Raw genomic sequence first — 18,370 nt, forward strand, 5'->3', positions numbered from 1 at the left:
GTGTTCATCAGGGAGAGGTGAGCGTCCTGGGGCATGTGCTCCCTGCCCCACCTCCTCCTCTGTCCTTTCTGCTGGCACCACACTGCAAGGTGAAAGCCCAGGCATGCTTCCCAGCACAACCCTGAGACTTTATGTCTGTTTGAGCTTAAAGGAACAAAAGAATGCTGTGGTTGGACCGAAGCTGGCTCTTGAGGACGCAGTCATTTCACAGCTGCGGCTGACCTGGAGGGTTAGTCTCTGTCATCTCCTGTCACCATGAGATTGACAGAGGGGGCAGAGGCAGCCGAAGAGATGAGCAGCCTTTTCTGGTGCAACTCTTCCCACTTACTTCTGTTGGCAGCTACTGAATCCAGCATCGGCTTCAGTTTCACATTGACCTTCACCAATGCCTAAAATATAACAAAAGCAGGTGGGGGAGAGAGGAACCGGAGTCACTGCCATGATTTTCTAGGTTTCTGCTGTGAGGAGAATGGCAACTGGCTGTAAGAAATGAAAGTGATTATTTTGGTAAACATGAGCTATTTATAAGAAGAAAATATGCACTTAGCACCACTGTGTTGTATTAATAGAGCTTATATAGAAAATGAAAAAAATAAGACAGATGTCTGTGCACTCCTCCAGGGGGTGCCAGCCAAGTTGATTATGATCCTGTTTTAAATTCACATCAAACAGGAAACAAAATATGCAGCTCACACGGCCTACTAGTATGTGTATCTTTTCCTGCTAGGGAGAGCTCCAGATCTCAATAGATGAGGAACTGAAATTTTTACAAAAATAAACCTACCATTTGCTCCACCAGAGATGACTCTGGGTGGACTCACTTGAATGAGAAAGGCCAGGTGAAATCCTGAGATGAGAGGAGCTCATTTTTAAAGCACAGGATCTGGGGACTGTGCTAAATGTACAGATCACCATGAGAATATGCATGGAAATAGACACGAGAGAAAAGAAAAAGGGGTGTGGAAGGGAGGGACAGATGGAGGGGTGCAGGAGAGAGAAGGGAGAGAAAATGTAGGGTGGGGCTGGAGGCCGACTGACCACAAGGCTAAGGAAGCTCAGGGTTCAGGGTCCTCACTTTTAGGAGACCCTTCTAAATATTTCTTTTTTGCACTTAATTTTGTGTTATTTTTAAAAAAGGGTCCCCAACTCCCAAATGGTACAAACTTTCAGCCTCACAAAATGTGGATCACTCCTCTGGGGGAACAAAGCAATGAATCAAACAGGGATCACGGGGATGCGGGGCTTTAGCCCCTGGAAAGGAAATGGTCCCGCTTAATGCCTTGGGTCAGCGTTCTGTGGCCAGAGATTATACTCCCAGTCCCATGGAGACACCCTGCAGGTGTGTCTCATTCATCACAAGGGGAACAAAAGGTGACCGGTGACTAAACCACCGTGGTTGCAGGACACCTCCTGAAAAGCCTTCTCCAAGCCGGACCCGTAGTTAGCGGGTACTCCAGAGCGAAGTCCTCCAACAGGAAGAATAATAGTTCTTTCTGTTGAGGATAATCCCCTAAGCATGACTGCAAACCACCTGTTAGGAGGACCTGAAGTATCCCCTCAAATAACCCTCCGCTCTGGGGAGTTTCAGGGATACAAGTGAAGTGTAACTAGATGTAAGGTAAGCGGGGGTTTGAAAGCCCAGAAATACGCAAGGATCCTGTAGAGCGGCGAGCGCTCCACCGTGGCAGTGTCCCCTCACACTCGTGTCCCTTAAACACAGCATGTTCTCGCTTTTATAAGCGATGTTTATCACACCAAGCAACAACGTCTAATTTGAAACCAGATGTATTTGTTATGCCATATGATAATAAATCACAGCAACATAATAACTCAGGTAGTGATCAAAATCCCCTTTACATCCATGAGAAAAATGCAGGTGCCTGTGTTCTGCTTAATGCAGTGTTTTTATTTAGACAATAGTGTAAGAGGTGGGGACGAATGCCATGGTTTTTAGTATAGTTTGGCACTGGCTCCTCTTCGCTCTGATCAAGCCTTTTAATTAAACTGACTACTATAATTCCTATGGAAATTAGTGTTTATGTTATTTTCCTGCCACAAAAGCATTTCTCTAGAACTTATTTTTTTTTTTAATCCCAGGAGCACAAATTGGAATTTTTTTCTGCATGAAATGTAATTAAAAACTCATTTGATTACTATAGTTCTGGCTCTGTTTTACTTATTAAATTCCTGTAATCAGTTTTCTTTTATGAAGCTTCTGGGAAATGATCTCAAAAGCAACACATTTTTCTCTTCCTTGGCAGGTTCCCGAGCGTTTACTAAATTACGTTCATAGCACCTGCCCATGATTCGAATTACTCCACCAATTTATTCCTTAAACTATTTAAGTTTATTCGGCTTAGCCCCAAACAGATTGCTTTCCTTTATCTAGCTCTTTGTTCTCTGTCTTCCTTTCTTTGTGTTGAATAAAAAAAATTTGGGGGGGGTACATTATTTCTCAGAATTCCTTCTCTTTATTTCATATTCTCCTTAAACACAGACTTGCCACACTGGAATATCGTTTTCCTCTAGTCAGGTGCTGGTTCTAGGCAAAGGCAGCAAGAATCTCATCTTGAAGAATTATTCTTACACTATAAATTTGTTATATAAATGCAGTTAGCTGGAAGAATACGGAGCTATTAGAATATTAGGAAGGCAAGGGATTATCCACAAACCTAAATTCCAAGGTTTACGGTGATTACGTGCAATGTACCATCAGCAAGAGAATTGCTACCAGTATTTAGAAAGATATGGGTATTCCTACAAACAATCAGCGAGCGACACCCGATGAGTTCTGTGCAAATGCTACTGGTCTCTGTCTCGTTTGACTAACTCTACTCTTAGCAAAAGAGAAAGGGGGGCTTCCCTGGTGGCGCAGTGGTTGGGAGTCCGCCTGCCGATGCAGGGGACACGGGTTCGTGCCCGGGTCTGGGAAGATGCCATGTGCTGCGGAGCCGCTGGGCCTGTGAGCCGTGGCCGCTGAGCCTGCGCGTCCGGAGCCTGTGCTCCGCAATGGGAGAGGCCACAGCAGTGAGAGGCCCGCGTACCGCAAAAAAAAAAAAAGAAAGGGGACACATCACCCGTCTGCCCACTCTCCCTGTACACACAGAGGGACTCTAAAGGTTATGTGTGTGGCACCATCCACCACAGGACGCTGAGTCCCTTCCGTGACATCCCCGTGGGGTGACCATTCAGTGTTTAAACACGTCCGGAGGCAGTGAACTCACTACCTCCCTGGCTGGGGGTGTCAGTTTACTCTTTGTTCTGATTTTAGAATGTTGTTCTTTATACTGAGCTGAAAACTATATCCCTGTAATCGACCTGATGGTTCTAATCCTTGGGGCGCTCTCCCTTTTTGGGGGGGGCGCTCTCCCTTTTTTGGGAGGGTGCTCTCCCTTTAAACTCGAATCTGCTGAGCAGTAGGCTGATGACTCATGTGCTGCTCCAAGTGTAGGTTAGGGTTGATTTACTGACCTCAAAACCCAACTTGGGCTGTGTATGGATATCACTGAGACTCCCAAGCTCACTGCAGCTCCCCAGCCCTGGCCCATGACAAACAGGACCCTGGATACTTGCCTGACGTGGGGACACAGCCCTGGGCACCTAGTCATCCAGGTGGCTGAGGGGCCACTTGCTTCTTCATTCCTTTCACACTCCACTGTTGAGTCCACTTGTGACCAGCACGTACAGTTGATTCCATATTTTATTTATTTTTAAAATAAGTAACACATTCACTAGTCCAATGAATACAAAGGGTACAAAACATAGTGTTAAAATGTCCTTTCATCCCTGCCCCAGAGACTTAGTTTCCTTCCCTAGAGGCAACTGATGTTACCAGTTTCTTGAGTTTCCTTCAATAAACATTTTATGCCTATGTAAGCATAAATACATAGAATATATTTATATATATATATATATATATATATATAATGTATATATGTATAATTAGGTTGATTCCCTCATCATTTGCAGTGTTTCTTTCAGAGAGGGAGTGAAAGCAGAACCTTGTGGAACAACATTATTATGATACTGCTTGAGTGAGACTAATCACACTGTGTAGAAATCAGTGTCTGGAGTATATAGAGAGGAGAGGGATCAACTTCCAGTTTTCTATTGCTATGCCACTGAACTTTTCTTCTGCAGAGCTTAATCTGCTGTGAATCCTATCTAGTGTAGTTTTCCTCTTAAAAATTGTAGTTTTCATTTCTAGAAGTTTGATTTGTGTCTTTTTTTATATCTTCCATGACTGTTTTTCATGCCCAATCTTTCCTCTACTCTCTTGAACATATAAAATGTAATAAATGTCTTAATGTCCTTCTTTATCAATTCTATGATCTGTGTCATTTCTTAGTCTGTACTGGTTGATTTTTCTCATCATTATGGGTCAGATTTCTTGCTTCTTTGCATGCCTGGCAATTCTTGATTGGATATCAGACATTATGAATTTTATGTTGTTGGGTTCCTGATTTTCTTTTCTTCTCTTTTTTTAAATTTCTTTAAACATTTCTCAGTTTTATTGGAGAATGCAGTTCTGATGGTTACTTGGAAATAATAATTCGATCCTTTTGAGGCATGCCTTTAAGCTTTGCTAGGTGGGTCCAGAGCAGCTTTAGTCTAGGGCTAGTCTGGCCCCACTACCGAGACAGTAATCTTCTGAGAACTGTACCCAGAACTTCATCTATTTCAGGGTTTTTCTCTAAAATTCTGGGTGGTGGGACCACGGACTACTCCTCCGCCTGGGTGAGCTCTGAGGATTACTCTGCCTTCTTCTTTTTGCTGGTGCTCTCCAGCACCAGTGGTTTCCTCACATGCCTGGGGTGAAGAGCACCGAAGACTCAAGGGGCCTCTGCAGATCTCTGGAGCCCTCTCTTCTCTGCTGCTCTCCCCTGGGGACTCTCACCTCCTTGGCCTCCCCAGGTTCCTGGCTCTGCCTCCTCGTCTCAGTGGGACCATCAAGCTCTGCCTGGGTTCCCCTCCCCGTGCTGTGGCCTGGACACCCTCCCCAGGGAGTAAGCTGGGGCACCTGGAGGGCCCATTTCATTTGTTCCCCTTTCTCAGGAATCACTGTATTGTGTTGCCTGTAGCCCAGTGTCTGAAAACTGTTGTTTTATGTATTTTTCTGTTTGTTTTGGTTTTTGGTGGTTTTCTTTTCCCCCTGTTACTCTGGTCCAGCAGTGGAAGTCCCTATAATTGGTTTTAAACAACTCTGTCTTGGGTACTAGCCCATGAGCTCCAAGGGAGACTGGAATCAAGGCCTGTATCTTTGGATCTCTAGCTCTGAGCTCAGTCATCTCTGGGAACAGCACCCCTCCTCTACTCCACCCACAGAGCAGTGGCAGGAGGATGGGGTAAGGCCAGGACGAGTGGGGTCAGTACGTTCTGACCTGCTACAAGATCCTGCGGTAAAAGCAACCTGAGAATGAGCCCCTTGGGAAATGAATATAGTATTCTGTCTTATTACCATTATTGCTGAGAGCTTGTTTTTATCAGTTTGTTAAGCTGCTAGGAGTGTGACTCTTGCTTTCCCACTGCCATCAGTATCCACATCTGCTGTCATCTGGCCCCATGTGTGCTTATTAGTTGACCACAATCACTTCTTGGAGCTCAACTGCTGGACAGATGGAGGCAGATGTGGGACAGGGGAATAAGCAGAGAAAGCCATGCTCTTAGAAAAGGTCCCTGCACCTACAGTCTTGCAGAGGGGAGAGAGGAACACCACCAAATTAAAACCAGATTTTCTTGAATCCTGAAAATGTCCAACTACGTCATTAATACCTTTAAAAAACTTTGAGGAAATTATCTGAGCTGGCTATTTATTTATTTTTTTAAAAGACAAAGAGGGAAGATGGTTTTTACTTCCTATTGTTGACTCATGTATTTCCAGAGTGTTGACAATAAGAATTATATTTTCTGCTGTCCTCCATCCCCACCTTACCCAAAAGAAATAATCAGAAACTAAGAGATACAATGCATGGCAGAGAAGAAAGAAATTAAAATATTTTTTAAATATCAATTTTTTGATAAAATATGAAAATAAACTTGGAGCCCCTCTCAGATATCTTGTTTGAGGCAATATCCCTGTAATGAAGATGTGATCACTTTTCTAACATGATTATTTAACTTCCTGGGTGAGAATGTCCAGAAGCTGACTTGGGCGTTGGTATTTTGAAAAGGAAAGTAATTGAAGACATGACCAGCGGGTGTCATCTCTGCTCACACCATCAACAGAAGGGGCAAGAACGCATGCAAGTGGTGGCAGCTCCTGAAATTCTCTTGAATTCTCGAGACTGGCCAGCCACATGTGTAAAGAGTACCTCTCTCCAAGAAACAAAGGAGGCTTCTACTTAAGCTATGTGACTTCAGAGAGAAGTGGCTAATTTGCAGCAAACCCAAACTTTTAAATTAGTGAACTGCTGAACTGCTAATCCTTCTTGGTTCCCAAAGGTAAAGATTATTAATCATTGAGTCTGACATATTCCTGAATTTTACATGTCACGTTGCAATGCTGTAGTTGCTAAGAATCCCAACTGGCTTGTCAACCTTCTATTCTTCCATTGTGTTGTAAAGGTCAGAGCCAGTGAACTGATTGTCCTGAACTGAACTCATCGCCTTCCTCCGAACCCTCCTCTGCTCTCAGGTTTACTCCCTCAGGGAACTAAGCATTACCTCTCCACCCAGCTGCCCAACCCAGCAGTCTATGGATCATCCATGACCTCTGCCTCTTCCACCGCCTCCAAACTATCACCAAGTCCTCTCAATCCTACTTGCAAATTGTCTCCGTGTGTCAGTCCAGTGCCATTCCTACCACCCTACTTCAGGCTGCCCTCACTTCTACACTGCCTTAACCTCCTGCAGCTCCTACCTGGGCTCCCTGCTTCCTCCCCTGGGTCCTGTCCAATCAACTCTCATTGTAGCCATCCTGGTCAATCAAAATCACACAGCCGAGCTGGCTGCTCTCTACCCTGAACCTTTGGGTGGCTCCCGTATGATATGAATGTGTTGTAAGACCCTACCAGAAAAGGAGAATTGTGGGATTAAAAGGGAATGAAAGCCAGAAATAACACAGAAAAGAAAAGAACCATAAAGCCCAATGGAAAATCTGAGTTATGTTACAAAAGCAGAATTTTGAAATGCTAAAATAATCCCTTTGAGTCTTCTAGAAAACCTGAAATACACATCTTTCTATGCATCTTAACATTTTTCTGAGTAAGGAAATAAGCTAAACTCCACATGGTGTGTTTGGCAGGGGAGTAGCTGAAGTGTTAGTTACTACATGTGAGAGCAGACGGAGCTGGCTGTGGGTCCAGATGGGAGGCAGCAAGCAGATTCCCCCAAACTTCACGCCTCCCCTCCCCAGTTCAGTGGCCTTCGAAACCCAAGGTTGTGCAAAAATTAATTTGCATTAAATTACTTAAGATAATGTATTAACTGCCACAGGAGGCTTCCAGCAGTTTTTAAAACTTGCTTTGGAAAACAAATAAACAATAATGGTGAACACAGAAGTAAGCCAAGACTTCTTTGGATAAATGTTTTTAGACATTTACATTAAAAATACCACCTTTAAAATAAAGCTTTAGTATGTAACTTGATCAAGATGGAAAATTAGTAATAATTGTTTATATATGTCACACATGTACCTGTGCCAGGCACCGTGTTCTATTGGGTTCTTCCCTGGCTAGAACACAATGGAGTTTAAAAGGTTCTAGCCTTATGACTTCTGCCCCATTGGGGATGGAGTCATTTACTCCACAAGGACTGTGGTATCTCTAACAGAGACTGCTAGTTGCCTTCCCACCTCCCTTAAGCTTAGGAATGGCCAGGGAGGTGCAAGCAGAATTCAGAAAAAAGAGCTTCTGAGAAGACTCTTAAATGGGAGTTTATTCGGTTGGGAAGTGCATCCTTTTGCCCTTGCCCCTATCTCCTTCTTGCTGCTGGAATATTAACACGATGGCTGGAGCTACAGTGACCATATTGTGACTATGAGGCAACCTTGAGTATGGCAGCCATGTCCTAAGGAAAGATAAACAGGGACTGGGTCTCTGATGGCTATGGAACTGCCACATCATAGCAACCTAGAACTGACTTCTCTGGATTATTTTTATCAGAGAGATAAGTAAATTTCTATTTTGTTTAAGCTATTGTGATTTCAGATCTCTGTTAGTAGTAGCCGTATGCAATTCCTAATTGAGAGAATTGACATCAGGTTGTAGGTCTCTCTTTTATGGCTACCTGTGTAGGTGTCAAAGGATTTAGGCATCTTGATACTTGAATAAATTGATCCCCTGCATCGGGTAGTTGTGAGTTAACTTTTTTTGGCAGTGGATTATAAGGGAACTGCAGTAGACAGCAGAGGCTATATAAGGTCCCTTTACCCTTCCTCAGGTAACAATCCACTCCATGTGCTCTGAGTAGGAGCATAATTCAGTCCTGACCAACACCAGTGACTGGTGTAGGGATGTGGATGTGGGTGTGGCTCAAGCTAAGGCAATCAGAGGTCTCGCAAGGTTTTCCCCAGAACTGTTGGAATTGAGGCTTTCTTTTTCTTCTTTCTTTTGGTATGATAATACCTAGAATGAACATGTGACCTTAGAGCTGCCAGGATGTGTGAGGAAAGCTTGGTTGAGAATGAAACCAAAACATAACTAGGAGGCAGAGGAAAGGGGGTGTCTGTCTTATGATATCCTTTGAATCCTCTGGATGTGGCCACTTGCTGCCCAGTCAGCTGCACCTCTAAGCTCCCCAGTTGCTTGAGCCAACAAATTCCCATTTCTGCTCAAACTCATTTGAGGGAGTTTCTGAGCTCCAAATCATGGGGCTTTTGCTATGGTCCCTTATTGTTCTTTGTCACCCCCAGGAATTACTTGAGATTGAAACCCCCCACCAGACTTTGAACTGGTGGCTGGCATAAGGGAGTCTCAACTTGCCCAGCATAAAAGGTTGCTGCTAATACTCACCGGGCAGCCCTCTCTACCCAAGTTCATGAGAGTCAGGGACCAGCTAGCACTTATCTCTCTTCTCCTTGAACCCCCAGAGTCTGCCAAACAGACTCTTTAAAAGGTTTTAAAGGTTGCTGAGTCTGAACCGCCCATGCTATGGGGACTCAGAAGACCCCAACAGAGGATGCCAACTCCCCCTAGTGGCAAAGTCAGCTGACTTACGGGACTTCGGCTTCCAATAAGGAGGACTCAAAGGACCCGGGTGACGGCATCAATTTAGCCTGCGTTTTTCCTAAGGACCAGGTGAACTCAGACAGAAAGGAAAAACAGCAACTAGCTGTTATTTTCTCCTTAGTGGAAGCTCAGTGTCACTCCACATTTATCACATCGGGTGAGAGCCTCTTTCCAGTTGAGAAAACTATTTTTCTATATGTGATATTAACTCTGCAGATCTGTTACAGCAGTAACAGTTGTAGTATCTATTCAGCAGTAACAGGTTGGCTATGTCTGATTTTTGCAAATGCCAAAAAATATTGTCAGATCTTTCTGTTTTGTTAGTGATATTTGAGAGCTTAAAATCTAAATAGTGTGAGAGAGTTACCCAAATTAGCAGTAAAGATGATAAAGCCACAGAGGTAATACTTAGTATGAGGAGGGCAAGCAAGCTCATTAGAATCCAACGTAAGAATGATTCAGATCTGTAATCGGAATCCTAAGGGCATAGTCTAGCCAAGCTATAACACTGATGTTTGTAGCATCAATTCTAATCTCCTGAAAGCTAATTACAGTACTACTAATAACTTAGAAAGGAAGACATCATTTTCTTTCCTAGGTTTGAAGCAGATTAATAGTGACTGTAAAAGTAAAAATGCTTTATTGAAATTTTCTCTCCCTCTTTTCTTTCCCTTTCCATTTCCTTCCTAATCTCTCAAGTTTCTTGTTTAGCTTATTTTATTTACATGTTCAAGGGATTCTTTTGTGGAAAATGATATTTACAAATGAGATTAACATTAGGAATTAATGAGGCAGGAATTTTAATCTCCTTGGATTAACGGCATTGTTATTTCCATAATACAGGGCAAGAGTTTTAAATACAATGTCCACCGGGCCAGGCCAGTAAAGTTGATGAATGAAATAGGCTGCATGATACAGTTGGGAATGGTGGGGCCTTTGGCAAACTGGATATGTTACACGTTATAAACAGTGTTCAACTGAATGAGACATGTCCGTGGGCCGAGTCTACTCTGAAGGCCACTCACTCGCTCTCGGTGAGAGAGAGTAAAACACACCTTGCCAAAATGAACTAATAACTACTGAGTACTGAATGTGTCCAGTGTTCCACGTGCCATCCTGGGGCCTATCCAGATGGGAGCTCATTAAACCTCACAACAATGCAGAGAGATTGGTATTGTTGACAGATAAGGAACCTGAGATTGCGGTAATCAACTTAAAAAGGCCAAAGTTTACATGGGTAAGTATACAGCAGAGCTGGAACGTCAGTTCAGGCCTGCCTGAGGACAAAGCCCGTGGTGTCTTCCCATGAGGGATCTCAGTGGGATGTTGGTGATGACACATGTCTCACACTTGACTATGGCGTCTGGACACTGGAGCAACTTTTTGGTTCTAGTGTCCTCGGCACTGCTTCAGGACAAATTCACAGGAGGGAGGCAGCCTCACGCCACCTCCCAAACATTAGGTGTAGATAGTGAATCTTTTATCTGTGACTCCTCTTTTCAAGCCTACCCTGGGAAAATAAAGGTTTTAAGTGGTAAATCACGGCAGGCCTAAAGATGGCTCCTGTACACAGGACCAAGGAGACGGCTTCTTCTGTTATAATGAGCCCCTCTAGGATTCTGTCCTAGGTTATCCTGTTGGTCGGGTTTTCAGAGCACACTGGTAGCTAATCAATCATGTTCACTGTGTAGGCAACATCTGACTTGGAAGGAATAGCTGCTGACCCAGAAGCCACAGCCTTTGATGAATGGGGCTTCATGTAAGAGGTGGTTGGAACATGTAAGTAAAACACAGCCACATGGTAACAATCCACCTCTCCATACACTGGAATGTTTTCTGGTGAAACTATGCCACTTGAGATTTTATAGACATATATATATACATATATATATATATAGACATATATATATACATATATATATATACACACATATATATGTACATATATAATCTATTGTTTTTGCAAAGTTCAATGTGTAAAAAGAACCATTTAAAAAATTTATTTTTTGAGGTGCAAGCATTCGTTTACTATATATATTTTTGTATACTTCTCACATCACATGCCTTGAGCCCTAGGGTTCTCCAAGCATAATGGCTAGGATGCCTGTGTGGGAGAGGGTTTTACAAACGTGGAATCCCTTGCCCTTAGTGTGAATGGTGTTCTCAGTAAGCTACCATGGTACCTCCTAGAATGGATTCTAGAATACCCTATTATCATTTGCCCTTCTATTTTTTAGCTAATATTTGTACTAATGAACTGCTTAGGGAGTGCCATGCAAATCTGATGATGCCTGAGCATTTCTTGTGAGAGTTTAAAGGTGGTCCTCATGCCAGCACCAAACAGGGCTCAGATTTGAGACAGAGAGGGAACCATCAAAGTCTCTGCATCCCAGTGCCCCAGATCGACAGCGAACCAGACCCAAAGAATCCACGAGAGATGTGTTGTCTTTAGGTAAACATCCTTGGGGGCAAAAATCCTCTATTATTTTACTGGTCTCTCTCCATATGGTAAGAGAACCTACTTTTTCTTAATTTTACAACATAATAAAGAAAGATTTTGAGGAGAAAGAATAGGAAGACAAAGAAAGGGGTATTTTACACATACCACCGGGTGTATCATTCACTGGCCTTTTGTCCAAAGAAAGGGTCACCTTTAAGATCTGATGGAAGGTATGTTATTGTGGCTTTATTGCATTGCTAACTCTCCCAAAGACTAAGATATGGGAAAAGTTTGTATGTGTGGGGACAACAGGACCAATACTCTGAATGTTTTTTTAATTAAAATTTTTGAAGTATAGTTTAAGGAAGGGAACATTAGAATTTTATGAACAAAAACTTCCTAATAGGCAACGCTTTTCTTCTTTTCAATGTTAGGAAGGTTTACATTAATTTAACTTTCAGATATTGATCATTTAAGATTAAATAAGCGTCCCAATAAGAAGACAAACTAGATTTGTGTTTGAGCTAAATTCTAAAGCTTATATGGAAAAATAAACAAGAATACCTAGAAAATACTGAAAGAGTAATGGGGAAGGTGAAACTAGGCTTATCATTAAACTATATTATAAAGCAATATTAATTAAAAGAGTGTGATTAGGCAGACAGAGTAATACAACAGAATAGAAAAAGTAAAAATAGAATTAAATTTAAGGGAATTTGGTATATGATGAAGGTGACCTTTTAAATCATAAGGAAAATGATTAGTCACAAACTTATGGCACAACTGGGTAGCCAACAAAAAACTAAAGTTGGAATCTGACCTCACACTTCACATTCAATCAAATAAAGCAAAACCAGATGAGTCACAGATATAAATATAAAAAAGTGAAGCCATAAAATACTAAAAGAAGTTCTGAGAATTTAAAATTTTTTATAATTTTGTAATGGGAAAGTCATGATCTGTATGACATAAAATCCAGAAGCCATAAAAAAAAAGATGAATTTGACTACATAAAATCAATGTATTTCTGTATAGCATAAACAAAGTGAAAAGATATATGACAACCTGGGAAAAATATTTGCCACTTTTGCTACAGATAGAGGTCTATTTCTTTAATATATAGTGAGCTCCTACAAATCAATAAGAAAAGACCACCAGCCCAATAGAAAAATGGGCAAAAATATGGAGAGTTTACAGAAAAAAATACAAATGGCTCCTAAGTAAATAAATCTGTACTAAAAATATGATCAGACTCATTTATGATATGGAAAATACAAACTAAAACTACCATGAGATAGATTTTGCACCATCATATTGGCAAAATTCAAGAAGTTTGATAACACATTGTCTTGGTAAGACTGTAGAAGGAGAGGCACCTCAGCCATTGCTGGCAGAAATATAAATTGGTTCAGACTCCACAGAGAGAAAGTTGGCAATACCTATCAAAATTTCAAATGCCCATATGCCAAATGCCCACTAATTCCACTTCCAGGTGTTTGTCCTACAAATAAAGTATGAAGATGATGCATTTACAAATATATTTATTGCACTTTGTTTACAATAGCAAATTATTAGAAACAACATCAGTGTTCATAAATAATAATTATTGATTAAATAATTTATTCTACATCTTTAAGATCTAATACTCTGCAGCCATCAAAACAAATGTGACAGCTGCTATATGGACACTGAAAAGGAGTGACCTCAAAAATATATTAAGTGTAAGAAAACAAGGTATGGAGCAGGATAGACACTGTTCATATATGTGTATACGTGCATATATATACACACATACATGTATATGTATACGTCCATATATGTATTATACACAAACTATATCCCAATAAAAGAAAAAGCCAAAAACACTATTTCTGCTTTTGTATAGACTGTTTTTGGATGAAATTGGTTAATAGTGGTTGCCCTGAGGGAGAGGACCTGCGTGACCTGGGGACAGGAGTGTGAGGGAGGACCACTTTTCTCTAATACTTTTGTGCCTTTTGGACCTTTTGAATTCTGTTCACTGGGCATGTATAAACTATTTAACAATAAAATATTCTACTTAAAAGTGTAACATGAACTGATAAAGGAACTAGCAACTTTTGATCATGTGTTAGAATTACTCAATAGCAAGTCATTTCATTGTTGATAAAGAAAGCTTACGAGTACAAGGATAAAAAAGAGAAATAATTATTTCATAAAGATCAAAATAATATAGTGCTTTGCACCATGATTCAAAAATTATCTCAGTACCTTAATGCACGCTGTGCTAATGTTGTGTGTAAATCCCCTCCCTCCATCCACTTTCCAGTAAGGGCCGACTACCTCATTGATCCTAAACATTTCCTCTGAAAAGCGATCAATGTCCCCTGCCTGGACATTAAACAGATTTTGAAAAACTCTTCAATCCGTATCAGTCTCATATCCTTATTTAGTTCCTCAAATTTGCCCTCAGCTGGGAATTGTGCAGGCGACTGTGATTCTGTTGTGTTCACCACTCATTTGAAGGGCCCCATTCATCATCATTTCTAGGCCTTTTCTGATGCAATGTAGCTTGTTCTTTGTCTTTCTTAAAAACTGAATGGCTGTTAAATTATCCATTTATCTTCCTTCAGATTTTCTGTTCAGTTTCTCAGGCCCTCTCAGGGCTGTCTTTTCTACCTTGTTTGCTGACTTTTCATTCCATTTCCCCTGTTCTTAGAGGCATCTTGGTTCACTATGCTGTCCTTCAAAGCAAACTCCCTGCTCCCATCTGCTTTCTGTGTGTTTGAAATCTGCATCACTACTCAGATAGATTTCCTTTTTAAACTCTGTCCCTTCGGGATAGCTTTGAACACTTGGAGACAATATGCTTCAATATGTTCGTGGCAGAGTATCTTGAGACAAACCCTACACTGGAGGTCAGAAGTCTTGGTTTCTAAACCTAGCTTTGCCACCGTCAAGCCAGGTCACGGGTGACCTTTCAAGGTTTCACTTCCCTCATCTACAGATGATCTGCAAGCTCACTGTTAGATGAACATTCTGGTATTACAATAGCGTGTTGCTTCTGTTTCAGGGAACCTGATAAGGACCTGAGGTTTGTATAACATTAATGCCTGCTCACACATCATCTCAGGTGGCAGTAAGGTCCTATCGGTTAGAAGCCCAGATTTGAAGGCAGAAAAAAAAAAATCTAAGCTCTGTCACTTAATATCTGTGTATTCTTGGGCAAATTACGAAACTCTGTAGCTTCAGTTTTCATCTGAAAAGGGGGATGATAGTAGTATCTAACTTGATATTGCTAAGAGAATTAAATCAGATAATGCTTGTAAAGTCAGTCTGGTGCCTGGCACATAAGAAGTGCTCAGGAAATGTTGTTATAGACGCACTACACCTTAGTGAGACCAGCAGTTTGGCTATTTACTATCCAAACTTCCAACAGAGGCTATTGAAGCTTAGAGATGATATTAATGGTGATAACAAGAATAATGGCTCACATGTATGGAGGGCTTTAGCATGTAATGTTTACTTTTCCCGAAGCATTTCCACATACTCTATCTCCCTTGTTTCAGACTCTTGGAAAGGCTGATATTAACTATCCTCAATTCTACTTGCTCCAAGAAGAAAGTCACTTTGTAAGGCCAAAGGTGTTAAAAAAGCAGCAGAGTGGAGTTATTTTCATTCAAGCCTTCAAGCCAGTGGTGATCACCGTGAAAAGAAAGCTGAGCATATGGAGCTACATCCAAAGGCTGGTCTCCTTATAAAAGAAGGCCATGTGAAGACACAGGAACACAGAGACACAGGGCAGAATGTCATGTGAAGACAGAGTTGGAGATTGGAGGGATTCAGCTACAAGCCAAGGAACGCCAAGGGCTCCTGGCAACCACCAGAAACCAGGAGAGAGGCGTGGAATGGATTCTCTTGCAGAGCCTCCAGAAAGAACCAGCTCTTCTGACACCCTGATTTCTGACTTCTGGTCTCCAGAACTGTGAGAGAATAGATTTCTGTTGTTTTAAGCCACCCAGTTTCTTGTATTTTGCTAGGCAGCTGTAGGAAATTAATTAGACCCCCTCTTGGCTGAACTTGGACCCTTAAAGTCCTGAACCTGTTCCTTCTGAAAGACAGATCAGCTCTCTTCCTGTTGATGTCCCCTTCTGCAGACATCCTGGGACATAACTTCCTTTCCAGCCTCCAATATTTGAGGATATCTTATGCCCTCTCACATTCTGTTGTCCTTGAGAGTTTATATCTTTTTTTAAAGAAATGCAACGTTATTATTTCTAATCACACTTCAGCATTAAATAATCAATAAAATATTGAACAAAGGTACTCATTTTAGAATTATGTCACTTAGCAAAAACAACAACAGAACAACCAAAAAAAGTAGGCAATGACTGAATAAATTATGACAAGTCATTGTTTGGAATATTAGGCTGCCGTTTCAAAGGACAATATGAAAATTATGTTAAGGATGTGGAAGCATGTTTGAACTTTATCTTAAGTGGCCAAAGCAGAATACACTGGTGTACCTGGATGAAAACGTGTTTGCATGTGGACAACAGTATGAAGGGGCATCACAGGAGAAAGAGAATGTGAGTCCTTCCTTCTGCCCACAGTCTGCTCTTGACGATTTAGGTGTGCTCTGAGGCCATGTATGTTTTCTCTCCTGTACTCCTCATTTCCTTCCCGGTCCTCAATCGCACGTTGTTAATACCCTTACTTACAAACTGTTCAAGGCATTGTAGGCTTTTTCTATCATGCTCCTTAAAATTCTTCCAGGCTCTTCCCATTTCGTAAGAAAGTTTATATCTTTAAAAAATTCCTATATTATTTTATGAATGGAATTCTCAGAAGGATGTGGAATAAATTATGGAGGTCAATCCACCATCTTTTATTGGCAACATCAACTCAGTTACCGGTGAAAGTGTTTGGTCAAGGACAATTTGACATAAGGTCTTTCTGAGAAAGTATTTCTCTGGTAACCAGTTGAACAGAACCTACAGTAGCCCATTCGGTGCTCTAGCAATTACTCTCCCTGGAATCTCTACTCAGATCCCTGTATCCTCCCCTCTGAAGAATTCAGAGTTTTACTTTGTAAATGGGAGGTTTAAAGAGGTAGAGCACTGCCGGACTAATGGAATGGCCTTTCACTTCCTCAGGGCAGTGCAGTGGGAAAAAGCAGCAAAGTAAGGCTGAGAAGACTTGGCTTCGAAATTCTGGCTCTGCTGTGTATTAACTGCTTCACTCTGGTTAAGTCCATTAGCTTCTGTAGGTTTCAGTTTCCTCATTTATAAAACTTAGACTATTAGACATTATAGGATTCAGAATGAAGTATTTTCTTCCTTCACAGAGTTAGGGTAAAATTACATTGTGTATGTAAAAGCGCTTTGTAAACTTTAAAATTTAAGCCCTATCTAGTGGCCACTATAGTCAGTATTCAATAAACGTCTGCTTATTGAAAAAGTATGCATAAGGATACCTTTGAATTCTTATGGGCTTTAATACTGAACTTCTTTTCCAAAAACTCAGTCAGATAGAAGTCTTTAACTTCGTTTTAGACCCTGGCTACCAGACTCAACAGCTGGGCTGCCATGTTCATTGTACATGAGGTTGAGAGCCTGGCTCCCTCTGAGCACATCTGCTCGCTAAGATGAGGCAATGTGCCTTGAGTGATTTATTTAATATTTTTACGGCTGCGGCTCTGTTAACGAAATATAAGAATAGTGAGAGCTGAGGATCCAGATATTGCCTCCTTGAATTCTCTTAGGAGACATTTTGAATAATACAGAGGATTCTGTTTGGCAATAGCGTAATAAGAATGCTTTATGTTTATCTCATGCCTCAGTTCCCAGCAGCAAAAACAATGCTGACCCTTCAAATGAACTTTAAATTGCAGAGATTTTGGAGAGGCACTTAGAATGCAAAAAACAGGCTTTAAAAGAGGACTTGATTCATTTCCTAGTGAAAAATGCAAGTTTTCTTCTCTTTCTCCCTCTTTCGCTCCCTCCTTCCCTCCTTTCCTCCCTCCCTTTCTCCCTCCCTTCTTCCCTCCCTCCCTCTCTCCCTCCTTCCCTCCCTTCCTTTCTTCCTTCTTTCCTTTTTCTTCTTTAGAGAGTCACAGAAGAGAGGGCCATGAAGAAGACATAAATCCACGTTTAAAATATGCTTTCTTGAGGAACTAGAAAGTAACTTAAGTAAAGACGACATTCCAAGCCTTGTATGGACTTGCGGTTAAGTGATTTTTAGCTTCGTGATTTCAAAGCATAAACACTTTTAAAAAGAGTTATTTATGTTGGTCAGCTGGATAGGGAGAAGTAGATCTTATCTTAAATTCTACCCTCAAAAGCCTTATTAGGGGACTTCCCTGGTGGCGCAGTGGTTAAGAATCTGCCTGCCAATGCAGGGGACACAGGTTCGAGCCCTGGTCCGGGAAGATCCCACATGCCGCAGAGCAACTAAGCCCGTGCGCCACAACTACTGAGCCTGTGCACTAGAGCCCGTGAGCCACAACTACTGAAGCCCATGTGCTACAACTATTGAGCCTGTGTGATGCATCTACTGAAGCCTGCATGCCTAGAGCCTGTGCTCCACAACAAGAGAAGCCACCGCAAAGAGAAGCCAGCACAGCACAACGAAAGAGTAGACCCGGCTCGCCACAACTAGAGAAAGCCCGCGCGCAGCAACGAAGAACCAACGCGCCCCCCACCCCCCAAAAAAAGCCTTATTAGGGAGTATATTGTAACTTTTTTTACCTGATTCCAGTGTTTTAATATAGATTCATGATGGC

The 18,370-nt window shown here is 41.6% G+C and overlaps 1 protein-coding gene across 1 annotated transcript in view; it reads right to left on the bottom strand.

Moving 5' to 3' along the window:
• The window catches only part of PDE11A (phosphodiesterase 11A), a 419,270-nt gene continuing 400,900 nt past the window's right edge, over positions 1–18,370 (bottom strand). The window contains exon 20 of the mRNA XM_065880101.1: positions 1–389. Within this exon, the coding sequence (XP_065736173.1) occupies positions 231–389 (159 nt within the window). The 3' untranslated portion in view covers positions 1–230. The remainder of the gene's footprint in view (positions 390–18,370) is intronic.

Source organism: Phocoena phocoena, chromosome 7 (genome assembly GCF_963924675.1).
Source record: "Phocoena phocoena chromosome 7, mPhoPho1.1, whole genome shotgun sequence".
NCBI lineage: Eukaryota > Metazoa > Chordata > Mammalia > Artiodactyla > Phocoenidae > Phocoena > Phocoena phocoena.